Below are 13,282 nucleotides of genomic sequence, written 5' to 3' on the forward strand. Positions count from 1 at the left end.
GCATTCTGTATTCAGAATGCTATTATTTTCCCTTATAACCAGGTTATAAGGGGAAATAATAATGATCGGGTCTCCATCCCGATCGTCTCCTAGCAACCGTGCGTGAAAATCGCACCGCATCCGCACTTGCTTGAGGATGCTTGCGATTTTCACGCATCCCCATTCATTTCTATAGGGCCTGCGTTACGTGAAAAACGCACAAAGAGGACCATGCTGCGATTTTCACGCAACGCACAAGTGATGCGTGAAAATCACTGCTCGTGTGCACAGCCCCATAGAAATAAATGGGTCAGGATTCAGTGCGGGTGCAATGCGTTCAACTCACGCATTGCACCCGCGCGGAATACTCGCCCGTGTGAAAGGGGCCTTAGTGTTGTCTACGTTCAGTGTTTCAGTTTGATGCGTTTTTCATGCGCGGAAAGAGAAAGTGAAGATTAAGGCCTCTTTCACACTGGCGTGTGCGCCCCGTTGCCATATTGCGGCCTGCAAAATTCGGGCCGCAATACACGAGCACAGTCCGTGGGGCAGCTGCAGCGGATCCGGCCGTTCCGCAAAAAGATAGGACATGTTCTATCTTTTTGCGGAACGGAAATACGGGACAAAACCCCACGGAAGCACTCCATAGTGCTTCTGTGGGTTTCGTTCCGTGGTTCTGTTCTGCACCATTCTGCATCTCCGGATTTGCGGACCCATTCAAGTGAATGGGTCTGCATCCGTGATGCGGAATGCCCATGGAACGGCACCCGTGTATTGCGGATCTGCAAATGTGGTCCGCAATACGGCAACGGGGCGCACACGCCAGTGTGAAAGAGGCCTAACACTGAACATCTCCTAACGACCATCAATAAAAAATGCATTGCATCCAGATTGTATCCGGATGCCTTCCATTTTTCACGCAAACATCATTCACTTCTATGTGGCCAGGGCTGTGTGAAAAACACACAATATGGAACTTGCTGCTATTTTATCCGTGATAAACAATGCTCATGTGCACGGACTTATTAAAATGAATGGGCCAGTAGTCAGTCTGGATGCTCTCTGTTCACAACCTGCATTGCATCTTGACGGAAAACTCATTTGTGTGAAAGGAGCCTAATAGAGAAGAAAAGGCTCTCAAAATAGTAACTTTACAGTAAAATACATTTTACAGGGAGTATTTCCAGTTTTGTGCTGCCTATGGCTGCAAGGGTAAAATATGTCCTCGTTATAGTCACTTTTCCAAAGTAATTATAGTGCACTTTTATATTATGTTCTAACACAGGAATGGACGTGGACTTGCGGTGCAGAATCTTTTGTCATATAACTAATGTATGGCTTCTTCCCACTCACGCTCTCAGTTTCCTTCACACAATTTTTTTGTGGCGGTTTTTGAAGAAATGTCAATTTTTTCCCTTTTTTTTGTCACATTTTTACATGGTTTTCATGATTTTGTTCCCTATAGAGCATTGTATGGGAAAACAAACAAAAAAGCATGTACATGAAAAGAGAAAAGCAGCACAAAAGTTCACAATTTGTAGTGCATTTCATAATTTTCCATTGGCTTTCAGCAAACATTTGGCCACAGCCTTTTTTGCAAAAACTCCAGGAAAAGTGCTCAAAACCACCATGTTTTTCCTAAAAAGCCTAGGTATGATACAACCCTTAGTATGCCACTGGGCTCCATATTTTGTGAATAAACAGGGCAGAAGGAAGGTTGTCATCTTATCTGTTATCAGGATTTGATTTCATAGCACCTACAGCCTCCAATTACTCAAATAACTCCCATGTGTTAGGTCTGTATTACACCAATCAGACCAATAGTCGGCGTGTATAACAAAGGATCTGACAGATTATCTGTCAGATTGGTCAGAAAATATGTCAGATAATCTGTTGGTGTATATATTAAATAGAGGTTTTAGTATATATTTAAATGATCTATTATAATAAATGTTTACTTTCTTCTGTTCACTTTTTTTCAGGAGATTTAAATAACATAAAATTTTCTGCATACCGGACAGCAATGAAACTACGCAGAGTACAAAAGTCTCTCAGATGTGAGTACTAGTGACTTTAAAATTGTATACACTAAGTTTGCGTGATGTATATTTCTTTTCTATTTCTGATATATTTTATATTGATGGATTATGTTTATTTTTTTTAAACTCAGATTTAATACTTTTTCCCAATTTGCTGTGTCATTTAGCCTTTCCTATTGTTTATACCTAGAATTATCCAAAATCAGGGGTTGATTAGCAGTGTATCATACTGGGAATTTTCCGAGAGGGCCGATTGCCTTTCATAAGCAGTGGTCCAATGTTGTCTGTTTACACACATTGCTTCTTCTCTTTAACCCCTTCCTTAAATATGACATTCTATTACCGGTATGTCATGGAAGTCAGTGACTTCCCGCATCTTGACGTAATAGTACGTCATGGGGATCGGGTGCGCACCGGAGCAGTGCGTGCCCGATCACTGCAGGGGTCCGGCAGTCCCTGATAGCTGGGCCCCTGATGTATCCGCCGGCATCGATGTAAAAGCCGATGCCGGCAGATTAACCCCTTCTATGCGATAGCCGTGACATAGAAGGGGTTTGCTGCGGGTGAGGGAGCCCATCAGGTCCCTGCGCTGCTGTGGCGGGGACCCGATGAGTGACATGGCAGCCCGATGGCGTGCAGAGGCTGCCCAATGCTTTGCACAGCATTGTGACCTGCCTTCTACGGGTGCCCAGGTGCCCAGGCCCGGTCTCCTAGGCAACCTGTTAGTGTACTACTCAGTGTAATACACTAACAGGCAATGCATTACAATAAAGATGTATTATAATACATTGCAGAGGGGATCAGACCCCCAAAAGTTGAAGTCCCAGAGTGGGCCAGAAATAAAGTTTTTAAAAAAAGCAAAAAAAAAAAGTGTTTTTAATAAAATAAAAATAAAGTAAAAAAATAATAAAATGCCCCTTTCCCCAGATTTTATAATAAAAAATTGAAAAAAGAAAGAAAAACCACACATTAGGTATTGCTGCGTCCATAACGACCGGCTATATATATATTACATAATCCACCCCATCCGATAAACATCATAAAAATAAAAACTGTGTCAAAAAAAGCCATTTTTGTCACCTTACATCACAAAAAGTGCAACACCAAGTGATCAAAAAGGCGTATGTCCCACGAAATGGTACCAATATCACCTCATCTCGCAGAAAATGACACCCTGCATAAGAAAATCGCTTAAAAAAAAAAAAAACTATAGCTCTCAGAACATGGAGACACTAAAACATCATTTTTTTGTTTCAAATATGCTATTTATGTGTTAAAGTGAAATAAATAAAAAAGTATACATATTAGGTATCGCCGTGTCCCTAACAACCTGCTCTACAAAAGTATCACATGACCTAACCTCTCAGGTGAACACCGTAAGAAAAAGAAAAAAACTGTGACAAAAAAAGCCATTTTTTGTCACCTTACATCACAAAAATTGCATCACCAAGCGATCAAAAAGGCGTATGCCACCCAAAATAGTACCAATCAAACTGTCACCTCATCCCACAAAAAATGAGACCCTACCTAAGACAATCGGTCAGAAAATTAAAAAGCTATGGACACTAAAACATCTTTTTTTTGTTTCAAAAATGCTATTATTGTGTAAAACTTAAATAAATAAGAAAAAGTGTACATATTAGGTATTGCCACGTCCGTAACAATCTGCTCTATAAAAATGTCAAATTAACTAACCCCTCAGGTGAACGCTGTAAAAATAAATAAAAACTGTGCCAAAATTACTAATTTTTTGGTCACCTTACCCCATAAAGTGTATTAATGAATGATCAAAAAATCATATGTACACAAAATTGGTACCAAGAAAAACATCAACTCTTCCTGCAAAAAACGAGCCCCTGCATAAGACGATCGGCAGAAAATTTTAAAAAATAAGGTGTTCAGAAATTGGAGAGACAAAAACTATTTTTTTCTTCAAAAATGCTTAATTATGTAAAACTGAAACAAACAAACAAAGTAAAGTAGACATATTTGATATCATTGCGTCCGTTCCAACCTTCTCTATAAAAATAGCACATGATCTACCCTGTCAGATGAATGTTGCAAAAAATAAAAATTGTGCCAAAACAGCTATTTTTTGATTACCTTGCCTAACAAAAAACGTAATATAGAGCAATTAAAAATCATATGTACCCCAATATAGTACCAATAAAACTGGCACCTTATCCCCTAGTTTCCAAAATGGAGTAAGTTTTTGGGAGTTTCTACCGTAAGGTGCATCTGGGGGGCTTCAAATGGGACATAGCATCTAAAAACCAGTCCAGCAAAATCTGCTTTCCAAAACCATATTCCCTTACGTCCTACCAGCAGCACAGATGGGGTTAACTGCCCCCCGTGGACTGGTAGGACCGGCGGAATTTTTAATGAGCCCAAAGAATAAACCAATAAAAGAACTCCAGCTCCCATAAAGGGAGGGGTTCACCCCCCAGCCCACCGTGTTTTTTTCTGTCCTTTGGACAGGTGGACTGGCGAAGCTCTCCCTTCTTGGGACTTGGAGACCTGTATCAGCTGTCTGTTTGGTCTCTTTTTTTCACTGTTATGTCGGCGCTTAGGTCCACTAGTCTTAGCTACTATTGCGATACCTGGGCAAGGCGTTCCCCTTGGGGCATTGACTCCCCTCCTGGATACATCGGGTCTCCGATCCGGCGTGGATGGGCGCCGCCATGACCGGAAGTGACGCGCGGTTAGCTCGGTGTCACTTCCGGTTTTCCGGCTGTCTCCGATTTTTGCTGGTGACTCAAATTTGTTTCACAGCCGGAGAGTTTGTTTCCCACAGTTGTGGGGACCATATAAGGGCAACTAGATGCCGTTTCTTTACCCTGTATAGGTCTTTAGAACTATTAGCTTTGCAGGGACTCCTGGGGGAGGGTTAGTAACAGGCCCCTCCCCTGGGTGGAGCTGTTCACCTACATAAGCTCCATGATAGCTTCATTCTGTCTCTGGCTGCGTTGCTTTTACAAGCTAGCTCCAGAGTCTCCTGTTATCAGTGAGAGATATTGCTATCACCCGGTTTGCTAATTCAGCTTTATCAGTGTATCTGATTTTTTTCTCTGGTTCGTGCTCCTAAATTAAAGGATTCAGGATGGATAAAAATCTTTTTATCCTGTTTGCCGGTAAGTCTAAAGGCCGTAAGGCGTCTAAAACAACTATTAGTCGCTAGGTCAAGGAAGCCATTAGGGAAGCTTTCACCTCCCAATCCTTAGATCCTCCGGAGTTTGTGAGACTTCTGCCGAGCATGAGGACCCTCCCTAGGGGATTCTTCTTGCTATCTCCCCATCTGTGCTGCTGGTAGGACGTAAGGGAATCGTTAATTTCTAACGATAATTTGTTTTCCCTTAGTCCTAACAGCAGCACACAAATTTCCCACCCTAAGGGTATTGTTTTCTTGTTATAGACACGGTGGGCTGGGGGGTGAACCCCTCCCTTTATGGGAGCTGGAGTTCTTTTATTGGTTTATTCTTTGGGCTCATTAAAAATTCCGCCGGTCCTACCAGTCCACGGGGGGCAGTTAACCCCATCTGAGCTGCTGTTAGGACTAAGGGAAAACAAATTATCGTTAGAAATTAACGATTCTGCTCCTTTTCTTCTGCGCCCTGCTGTGTGTCCTTACATCAGTTTATGACCACATGTGGTGTGTTTCTGTAAACGGCAGAATCAGGGTAATAAATAATGAGTTTTGTTTGACTGTTAACCCTTGATATTTTATTAAAATGGAAAATCTGCCAAAAAAGTGAAATTTTGAAATTTCATCTCCATTTTCCTTTAATTCTTGTTGAACACCTAAAGGGTTAACAAAGTTTGTAGAATCAGTTTTGAGTAATTTAACCACCTCAGCCCCTATGGCTTAAACACCCTGAAAGACCAGGCCACTTTTTACACTTCTGACCTACACTACTTTCACCGTTTATTGCTCGGTCATGCAACTTACCACCCAAATGAATTTTACCTCCTTTTCTTCTCACTAATAGAGCTTTCATTTGGTGGTATTTCATTGCTGCTGACATTTTTACTTTTTTTGTTATTAATCGAAATTTAACGATTTTTTTGCAAAAAAATGACATTTTTCACTTTCAGTTGTAAAATTTTGCAAAAAAAACGACATCCATATATAAATTTTGCTCTAAATTTATTGTTCTACATGTCTTTGATAAAAAAAAAATGTTTGGGTAAAAAAAAAAAATGGTTTGGGTAAAAGTTATAGCGTTTACAAACTATGGTACAAAAATGTGAATTTCCGCTTTTTGAAGCAGCTCTGACTTTCTGAGCACCTGTCATGTTTCCTGAGGTTCTACAATGGCCAGACAGTACAAACACCCCACAAATGACCCCATTTCGGAAAGTAGACACCCTAAGGTATTCGCTGATGGGCATAGTGAGTTCATAGAACTTTTTATTTTTTGTCACAAGTTAGCGGAAAATGATGATTATTTTTTTTTTTCTTACAAAGTCTCATATTCCACTAACTTGGGACAAAAAATAAAAAGTTCTATGAACTCACTATGCCCATCAGTGAATACCTTGGGGTGTCTTCTTTCCAAAATGGGGTCACTTGTGGGGTAGTTATACTGCCCTGGCATTCTAGGGGCCCAAATGTGTGGTAAGGAGTTTGAAATCAAATTCTGTAAAAAATGACTGGTGAAATCCGAAAGGTGCTCTTTGGAATGTGGGCCCCTTTGCCCACCTAGGCTGCAAAAAAGTGTCACACATGTGGTATCTCCGTATTCAGGAGAAGTTGGGGAATGTGTTTTGGGGTGTCATTTTACATATACCCATGCTGGGTGAGAGAAATATCTTGGTCAAATGCCAACTTTGTATAAAAAAATGGGAAAAGTTGTCTTTTGCCAAGATATTTCTCTCACCCAGCATGGGTATATGTAAAATGACACCCCAAAACACATTCCCCAACTTCTCCTGAATACGGAGATACCACATGTGTGACACTTTTTTGCAGCCTAGGTGGGCAAAGGGGCCCACATTCCAAAGAGCACCTTTCGGATTTCACTGGTCATTTTTTACAGAATTTGATTTCAAACTCCTTACCACACATTTGGGCCCCTAGAATGCCAGAGCAGTATAACTTCCCCACAAGTTACCCCATTTTGGAAAGAAGACACCCCAAGGTATTCGCTGATGGGCATAGTGAGTTCATGGAAGTTTTTATTTTTTGTCACAAGTTAGTGGAATATGAGACTTTGTAAGAAAAAAAATAATAAAAAAAAAATCATCATTTTCCACTAACTTGTGACAAAAAATAAAAAAATCTATGAACTCGCTATGCCCATCAGCGAATACCTTGGGGTGTCTTCTTTCCAAAATGGGGTCACTTGTGGGGTAGTTATACTGCCCTGGCATTCTAGGGGCCCAAATGTGTGGTAAGTAGGTAAATGACCTGTGAAATCCGAAAGGTGCTCTTTGGAATGTGGGCCCCTTTGCCCACCTAGGCTGCAAAAAAGTGTCACACATGTGGTATCTCCGTATTCAGGAGAAGTTGGGGAATGTGTTTTGGGGTGTCATTTTACATATACCCATGCTAGGTGAGAGAAATATCTTGGCAAAAGACAACTTTTCCCATTTTTTTATACAAAGTTGGCATTTGACCAAGATATTTATCTCACCCAGCATGGGTATATGTAAAATGACACCCCAAAACACATTCCCCAACTTCTCCTGAATACGGAAATACCACATGTGTGACACTTTTTTGCAGCCTAGGTGGGCAAAGGTGCCCAAATTCCTTTTAGGAGGGCATTTTTAGACATTTGGATACCAGACTTCTTCTCACGCTTTGGGGCCCCTAAAATGCCAGGGCAGTATAAATACCCCACATGTGACCCCATTTTGGAAAGAAGACACCCCAAGGTATTTAATGAGGGGCATGGCGAGTTCATATAAAACAAAAAATTTTGGCACAAGTTAGCGGAAATAGATTTTTTAGATTTTTTTCTCACAAAGTCTCCCTTTCCGCTAACTTGGGACAAAAATTTCAATCTTTCATGGACTCAATATGCCCCTCAGCGAATACCTTGGGGTGTCTTCTTTCCAAAATGGTGTTATTTGTGGGGTGTTTGTACTGCCCTGGCATTTGAGGGTCTCCGCAATCATTACATGTATGCCCAGCATTAGGAGTTTCTGCTATTCTCCTTATATTGAGCATACGGGTAATGAGATTTTTTTTTTTTCGTTCAGCCTCTGGGCTGAAAGAAAAAAATGAACGGCACAGATTTCTTCATTCGCATCGATCAATGTGGATGAAAAAATCTTTGCCAAAAAAAGAAAAAGGAGGGGAAAGGCGTCTGCCAGGACATAGGAGCTCCGCCCAACATCCATACCCACTTAGCTCGTATGCCCTGGCAAACCCGATTTCTCCATTCACATCAATCGATGTGGATGAATAAATCATTGCCGGGATTTTTGTTTTTATATATACAAAGTGTTTGCCAAAGTATATGAACACCGCCACCTCCTCAGCTCATATGCCTCGGCAAACGTATCTTTTACTCCAGAGGAGAAATCTCGTCTTGCAGCGCCGCATACACCGACTTGCGTGTAATCTGACAGCAGCGCAATGCTTCTGTCAGAATGCACATCAGTGCTGCAGCTAGTCGATCGGTTGGTCCACCTGGAAGGTAAAAAAAAAAAAAGAAAAAACCAGGCCGCAACGCAATAAATTTATTAACTTTTGAACAGAACATATAAACTTTTTTTAACTGAACATTAACCTTTTATACTTACCGGTAGTTTTTTTTTTGTTTAGTTTTTTTTTACCTTTATAGAACAAACCTCTCCTTCCCCATGGGACAATGTGCAAAGCGCAAATCGCCCAAAGATGTGGCGAAGTACGTTATGCACTTTATCCCAGGTGAAAGGAGGGGTTTGCAGCAGCTGTGAGAGAAAGGGCCCTAATAGCCCTGTGTGCCTGTCCTGGTGAGATGTGATCCCTATGCTAAGTGTACCTGTGTGTGGTACTTCTGGAAACACTCTCCTAAGCATAGGGCAGGGTGGTCAGGACAGTCAGGACAGAAATAGCGGGTGTCACGCCTTATTCCACTCCTGCTACAGACACAACATTTTTTTCGGGGTGGCGGTTGGGTTGAGGTACCAGCAACGACACTGGGGAAATGTCGCTCGTGTAGACGGCTAACTAGACTGGTGGATGGGGCCACGGAACCTCCTGGATAAAGGAGGTTCTCGATGATCTCTTCCTGGAATTTGAGGAAGGATCGTGTTCTCCCAGCCTTACTGTAGAGAACAAAACTATTATACAGCGCCAATTGATTTAAATATACAGACACCTTCTTATACCAGCGTCTGGTTCTGCGGGAAACTAAATAGGGAGCCAACATCTAGTCATTGAAGTCCACCCCTCCCATGAGCGCATTATAGTCGTGGACTGAGAGGGGCTTTTCAATGACACGGGTTGCCCTTTCAATTTGGATTGTCGTGTCTGCGTAAATGGAGGAGAGCATGTAAACGTCACGCTTGTCTCTCCATTTCACCGCGAGCAGTTCTTCTTTACACAAGGCAGCCCTCTCCCCCCTTGCAAGACGGGTGGTAACGAGCCGTTGGGGGAAGCCCACGCGACTAGTTCGCGCGGTGCCACAGGCGCAAATCCGTTCTAGAAACAAATGCCTAAAGAGGGCCACACTTGTGTAAAAATTGTCCACATAAAGATGGTACCCCTTGCCGAATAAGGGTGACACCAAGTCCCAGACTGTCTTCCCACTGCTCCCCAGGTAGTCAGGGAAACCGACCGGCTCCAGGGTCTGATCTTTTCCCTCATAGATCCGAAATTTGTGGGTATAGCCTGTGGCCCTTTCACAGAGCTTATACAATTTGACCCCATACCGGGCACGCTTGCTTGGGATGTATTGTTTGAAGCCAAGGCGCCCGGTAAAATGTATTAGGGACTCGTCTACGCAGATGTTTTGCTCAGGGGTATACAAATCTGCAAATTTCTGGTTGAAATGGTCTATGAGGGGCCGAATTTTGTAGAGCCGGTCAAAAGCTGGGTGGCCTCTGGGACGGGAGGTGGTGTTGTCGCTAAAATGCAGGAAACGCAGGATGGTCTCAAATCGTGTCCTGGACATAGCAGCAGAGAACATGGGCATGTGATGAATTGGGTTCGTGGACCAATATGACCGCAATTCATGCTTTTTAGTTAGACCCATGTTGAGGAGAAGGCCCAGAAAAATTGTAAGTTCGGAAACTTGGACTGGTTTCCACCAGAAAGGCTGGGCATAATAGCCTCCCGGGTTTGCGGTTATAAATTGTGTGGCATACCGATTTGTTTCTGCCACGACTAAGTCTAAGAGCTCTGCAGTCAAGAACAGCTCAAAAAATCCCAGGGCCGTACTGATCTGAGCCGTCTCAACCCGAACTCCAGACTGGGCGGTGAAAGGGGGAACTAATGGTCCGGCTGAAGTTGGTGACTGCCAATCAGGGTTTGCCAGCACCTCAGGGATTCTAGGGGCTCTACGGGCCTGTCTGCGCGGTGGCTGCGATGGGGTGACTACTGCACGTGCCACCGTTCCAGCTTCAACTGCCCTTCTGGTGCTCGCTACTTGACCATGTTGTACGGCAGTGCTGGTACTAGGTCCAGGAAGGGCTGCGCTGCTGGTGTATGCCTCACCACGTGATCCGGCAGCGACAGCCCCACTCTGCTGCTCTTGAAACGGATCCTGCACAACCTGTGGTCTAGCGACACGGGGCCTGGTACGCCTGGTGCTATCAGGGACCTCCACCTCCTCGTCCGAACTTTGGGTCAGAGAGCCACTGCTTTCTACAGGTTCATATTCTGACCCGCTAGATTCGTCAGATGAGGGTTCCCATTCCTCATCCGACTGGGTCAGAATCCTGTAGGCCTCTTCAGAAGAATACCCCCTGTTTGACAATTTGGACTACTAAATTTAGGGGTATTCCCTGAGACTACCCAAGAAAAAAAGCAAGCCTGTCTTACAAAGGGGAGGCTAGCGAAGTACCGGAGGCCGCTGCGGTTGATAAAAAATATCAAAACTGATTTTTTTATCGCTGCAGAGCGTGTAAAGTAAATGTGCAGTGATCAAAAAAAAAATATTTTTTGTCACTGCGGTGGGGCGGGCGTGGGTGAACGCACGTGTGGGCGACCGATCAGGCCTGATCGGGCAAACACTGCGTTTTGGGTGGAGGGCGAGCTAAGGTGACACTAATACAATTATAGATCTGACCGTGATCAGTTTTGATCACTTACAGATACTATAAAAGTACAAATGCTGATTAGCGATACGCAAATCAGAGAATCAGTGACTGCGGTGCGGTGGGCTGGGCGCTAACTGATCCCTAAACTACCTAACCAAGGGGCCTAAACTAATCCTAAAACCTAACAGTCAATACTAGTGAAAAAAAAAAGTGACAGTTTACACTGATCACTTTTTGTTTTTCACTAAGTGATTGACAGGGGGCGATCAAGGGGTTAATTTGGATGATGGGGGTGATGGAAGGTGATCAGGGGCTAAGGGTAGTGTTTGGTGTGTACTCACAGTGATGTCTGCTCCTCTGCTGGATCCAACCGACGAAAAGGACCAGCAGAGGAGCAGAGAAGCCATATAACAGATCATATTTACTAATATGATCTGTTATATGGCTTGTGATTCGATTTTTTAAAAATCAGCAACCTGCCAGCGACGATCATTGGCTGGCAGGTTGCTGATGCAATACTCCTTTAACTTTTGCCGGCCCGCGATGCGCATGCGCGGGCCGGCTGTGACCGAAATCTCACGTCTCGCGAGAGGACGCGCCGGCGCGTCCAGGCGGAATGAAACAACCACCTCCAGGACGCGTCGCTGCGTTCGGCGGTCCGGAGGTGGTTAAGGGGTGTCGTTTCTACAATGGGGTCATTTATGGGGGGTTTCCACTATGTAAGCGCCACAAAGTGACTTCAGAACTGAACTGGTCCTTAAAAAGTGGGTTTTGGAAACTTTCTTAAAAATGTTAAGAATTGCTTCTAAAATGCTAAGCCTTCTAACGTCCTAAAAAAATGAAATGACATTTACAAAATGATGCCAACATAAAGTAGACATATGGGTAATAAATATTTTTATGAGATATTGCTTTCTGTTTTAAAAGCAGAGCAATTGAAATTTAGAAAATTTGAAATTTTTCTAAATTTTGGGTAAATTTGGGATTTTTCATAAATAAAGGTGAAATTTATTGACTCAAATTTATGACTATCATGAAGTACAATGTCTCACGAGAAAACAGTTTCATAATGGCTTGGATAAATAAAAGTGTTCCAAAGCTATTACCACATAAAGTGATACGTCAGAGTTGCAAAAAATAGCCTGGGCAGAAGGGCAAAAACTGGCCCGGGGTAGAAGGGGTTAACAAAGCAGCCAACCCATTGGGAGTCCATGCACTGCTTAGGAGTGCCATTCTGACTCTATATATGGCTATTTCCACATATAGTCATCCCTGGGGGTATCCCCAAACACTGGTAACATTTTGACAGTGTATGGGGATACATTTTATTCAGTCTCTACTTTTAAATTGTTACTACCATGTTTTGAACTTACAGTCAGGTCCATAAATATTGGGACATCAACAGAATTCTCACATTTTTGGCTCTATACACCACCACAATGGATTTGAAATTAAACGAACAAGATGTGCTTTAACTGCAGACTGTCAGCTTTAATTTGAGGGTATTTACATCCAATTCAGGTGAACGGTGCTGGAATTACAACAGTTTACATATGTGCCTCCCACTTGTTAAGGAACCAAAAGTAATGGGACAGAATAATAATCATAAATCACAATTTCACTTTTTAATACTTGGTTGCAAATCCTTTGCAGTCAATTACAGCCTAAAGTCTGGAACGCGTAGACATCACCAGATGCTGGGTTTCATCCTTGGTGATGCTCTGCCAGGCCTCTACTGCAACTGTCTTCAGTTCCTGCTTGTTCTTAGGGCATTTTCCCTTCAGTTTTGTCTTCAGCAAGTGAAATGCATGCTCAATCAGATTCAGTTCAGATGATTGACTTGGCCATTGCATAACATTCCACTTCTTTCCCTTAAAAAACTCTTTGGTTGCTTTTGCAGCATGCTTTGGGTCATTGTCCATCTGCACTGTGAAGCGTATATCACTGTAGTACAGAACGCTATGGAAAATAAATAAAACTAATACTTTATTATTTCAAAAAAGGGGGGGGGAAGGGAAACAAAACTACAACCTATATATAAAATTCTAGGTGACCACTCACTCATAAAATGAGAC

General features: G+C 42.8%; 1 protein-coding gene across 1 annotated transcript in view; it reads left to right on the top strand.

Moving 5' to 3' along the window:
* The window catches only part of DRP2 (dystrophin related protein 2), a 406,196-nt gene that overhangs the window by 169,124 nt on the left and 223,790 nt on the right, over positions 1-13,282 (top strand). The window contains exon 10 of the mRNA XM_040405377.1: positions 1,959-2,033. Within this exon, the coding sequence (XP_040261311.1) occupies positions 1,959-2,033 (75 nt within the window). The remainder of the gene's footprint in view (positions 1-1,958; positions 2,034-13,282) is intronic.

This window comes from Bufo bufo, chromosome 8, assembly GCF_905171765.1.
Source record: "Bufo bufo chromosome 8, aBufBuf1.1, whole genome shotgun sequence".
NCBI lineage: Eukaryota > Metazoa > Chordata > Amphibia > Anura > Bufonidae > Bufo > Bufo bufo.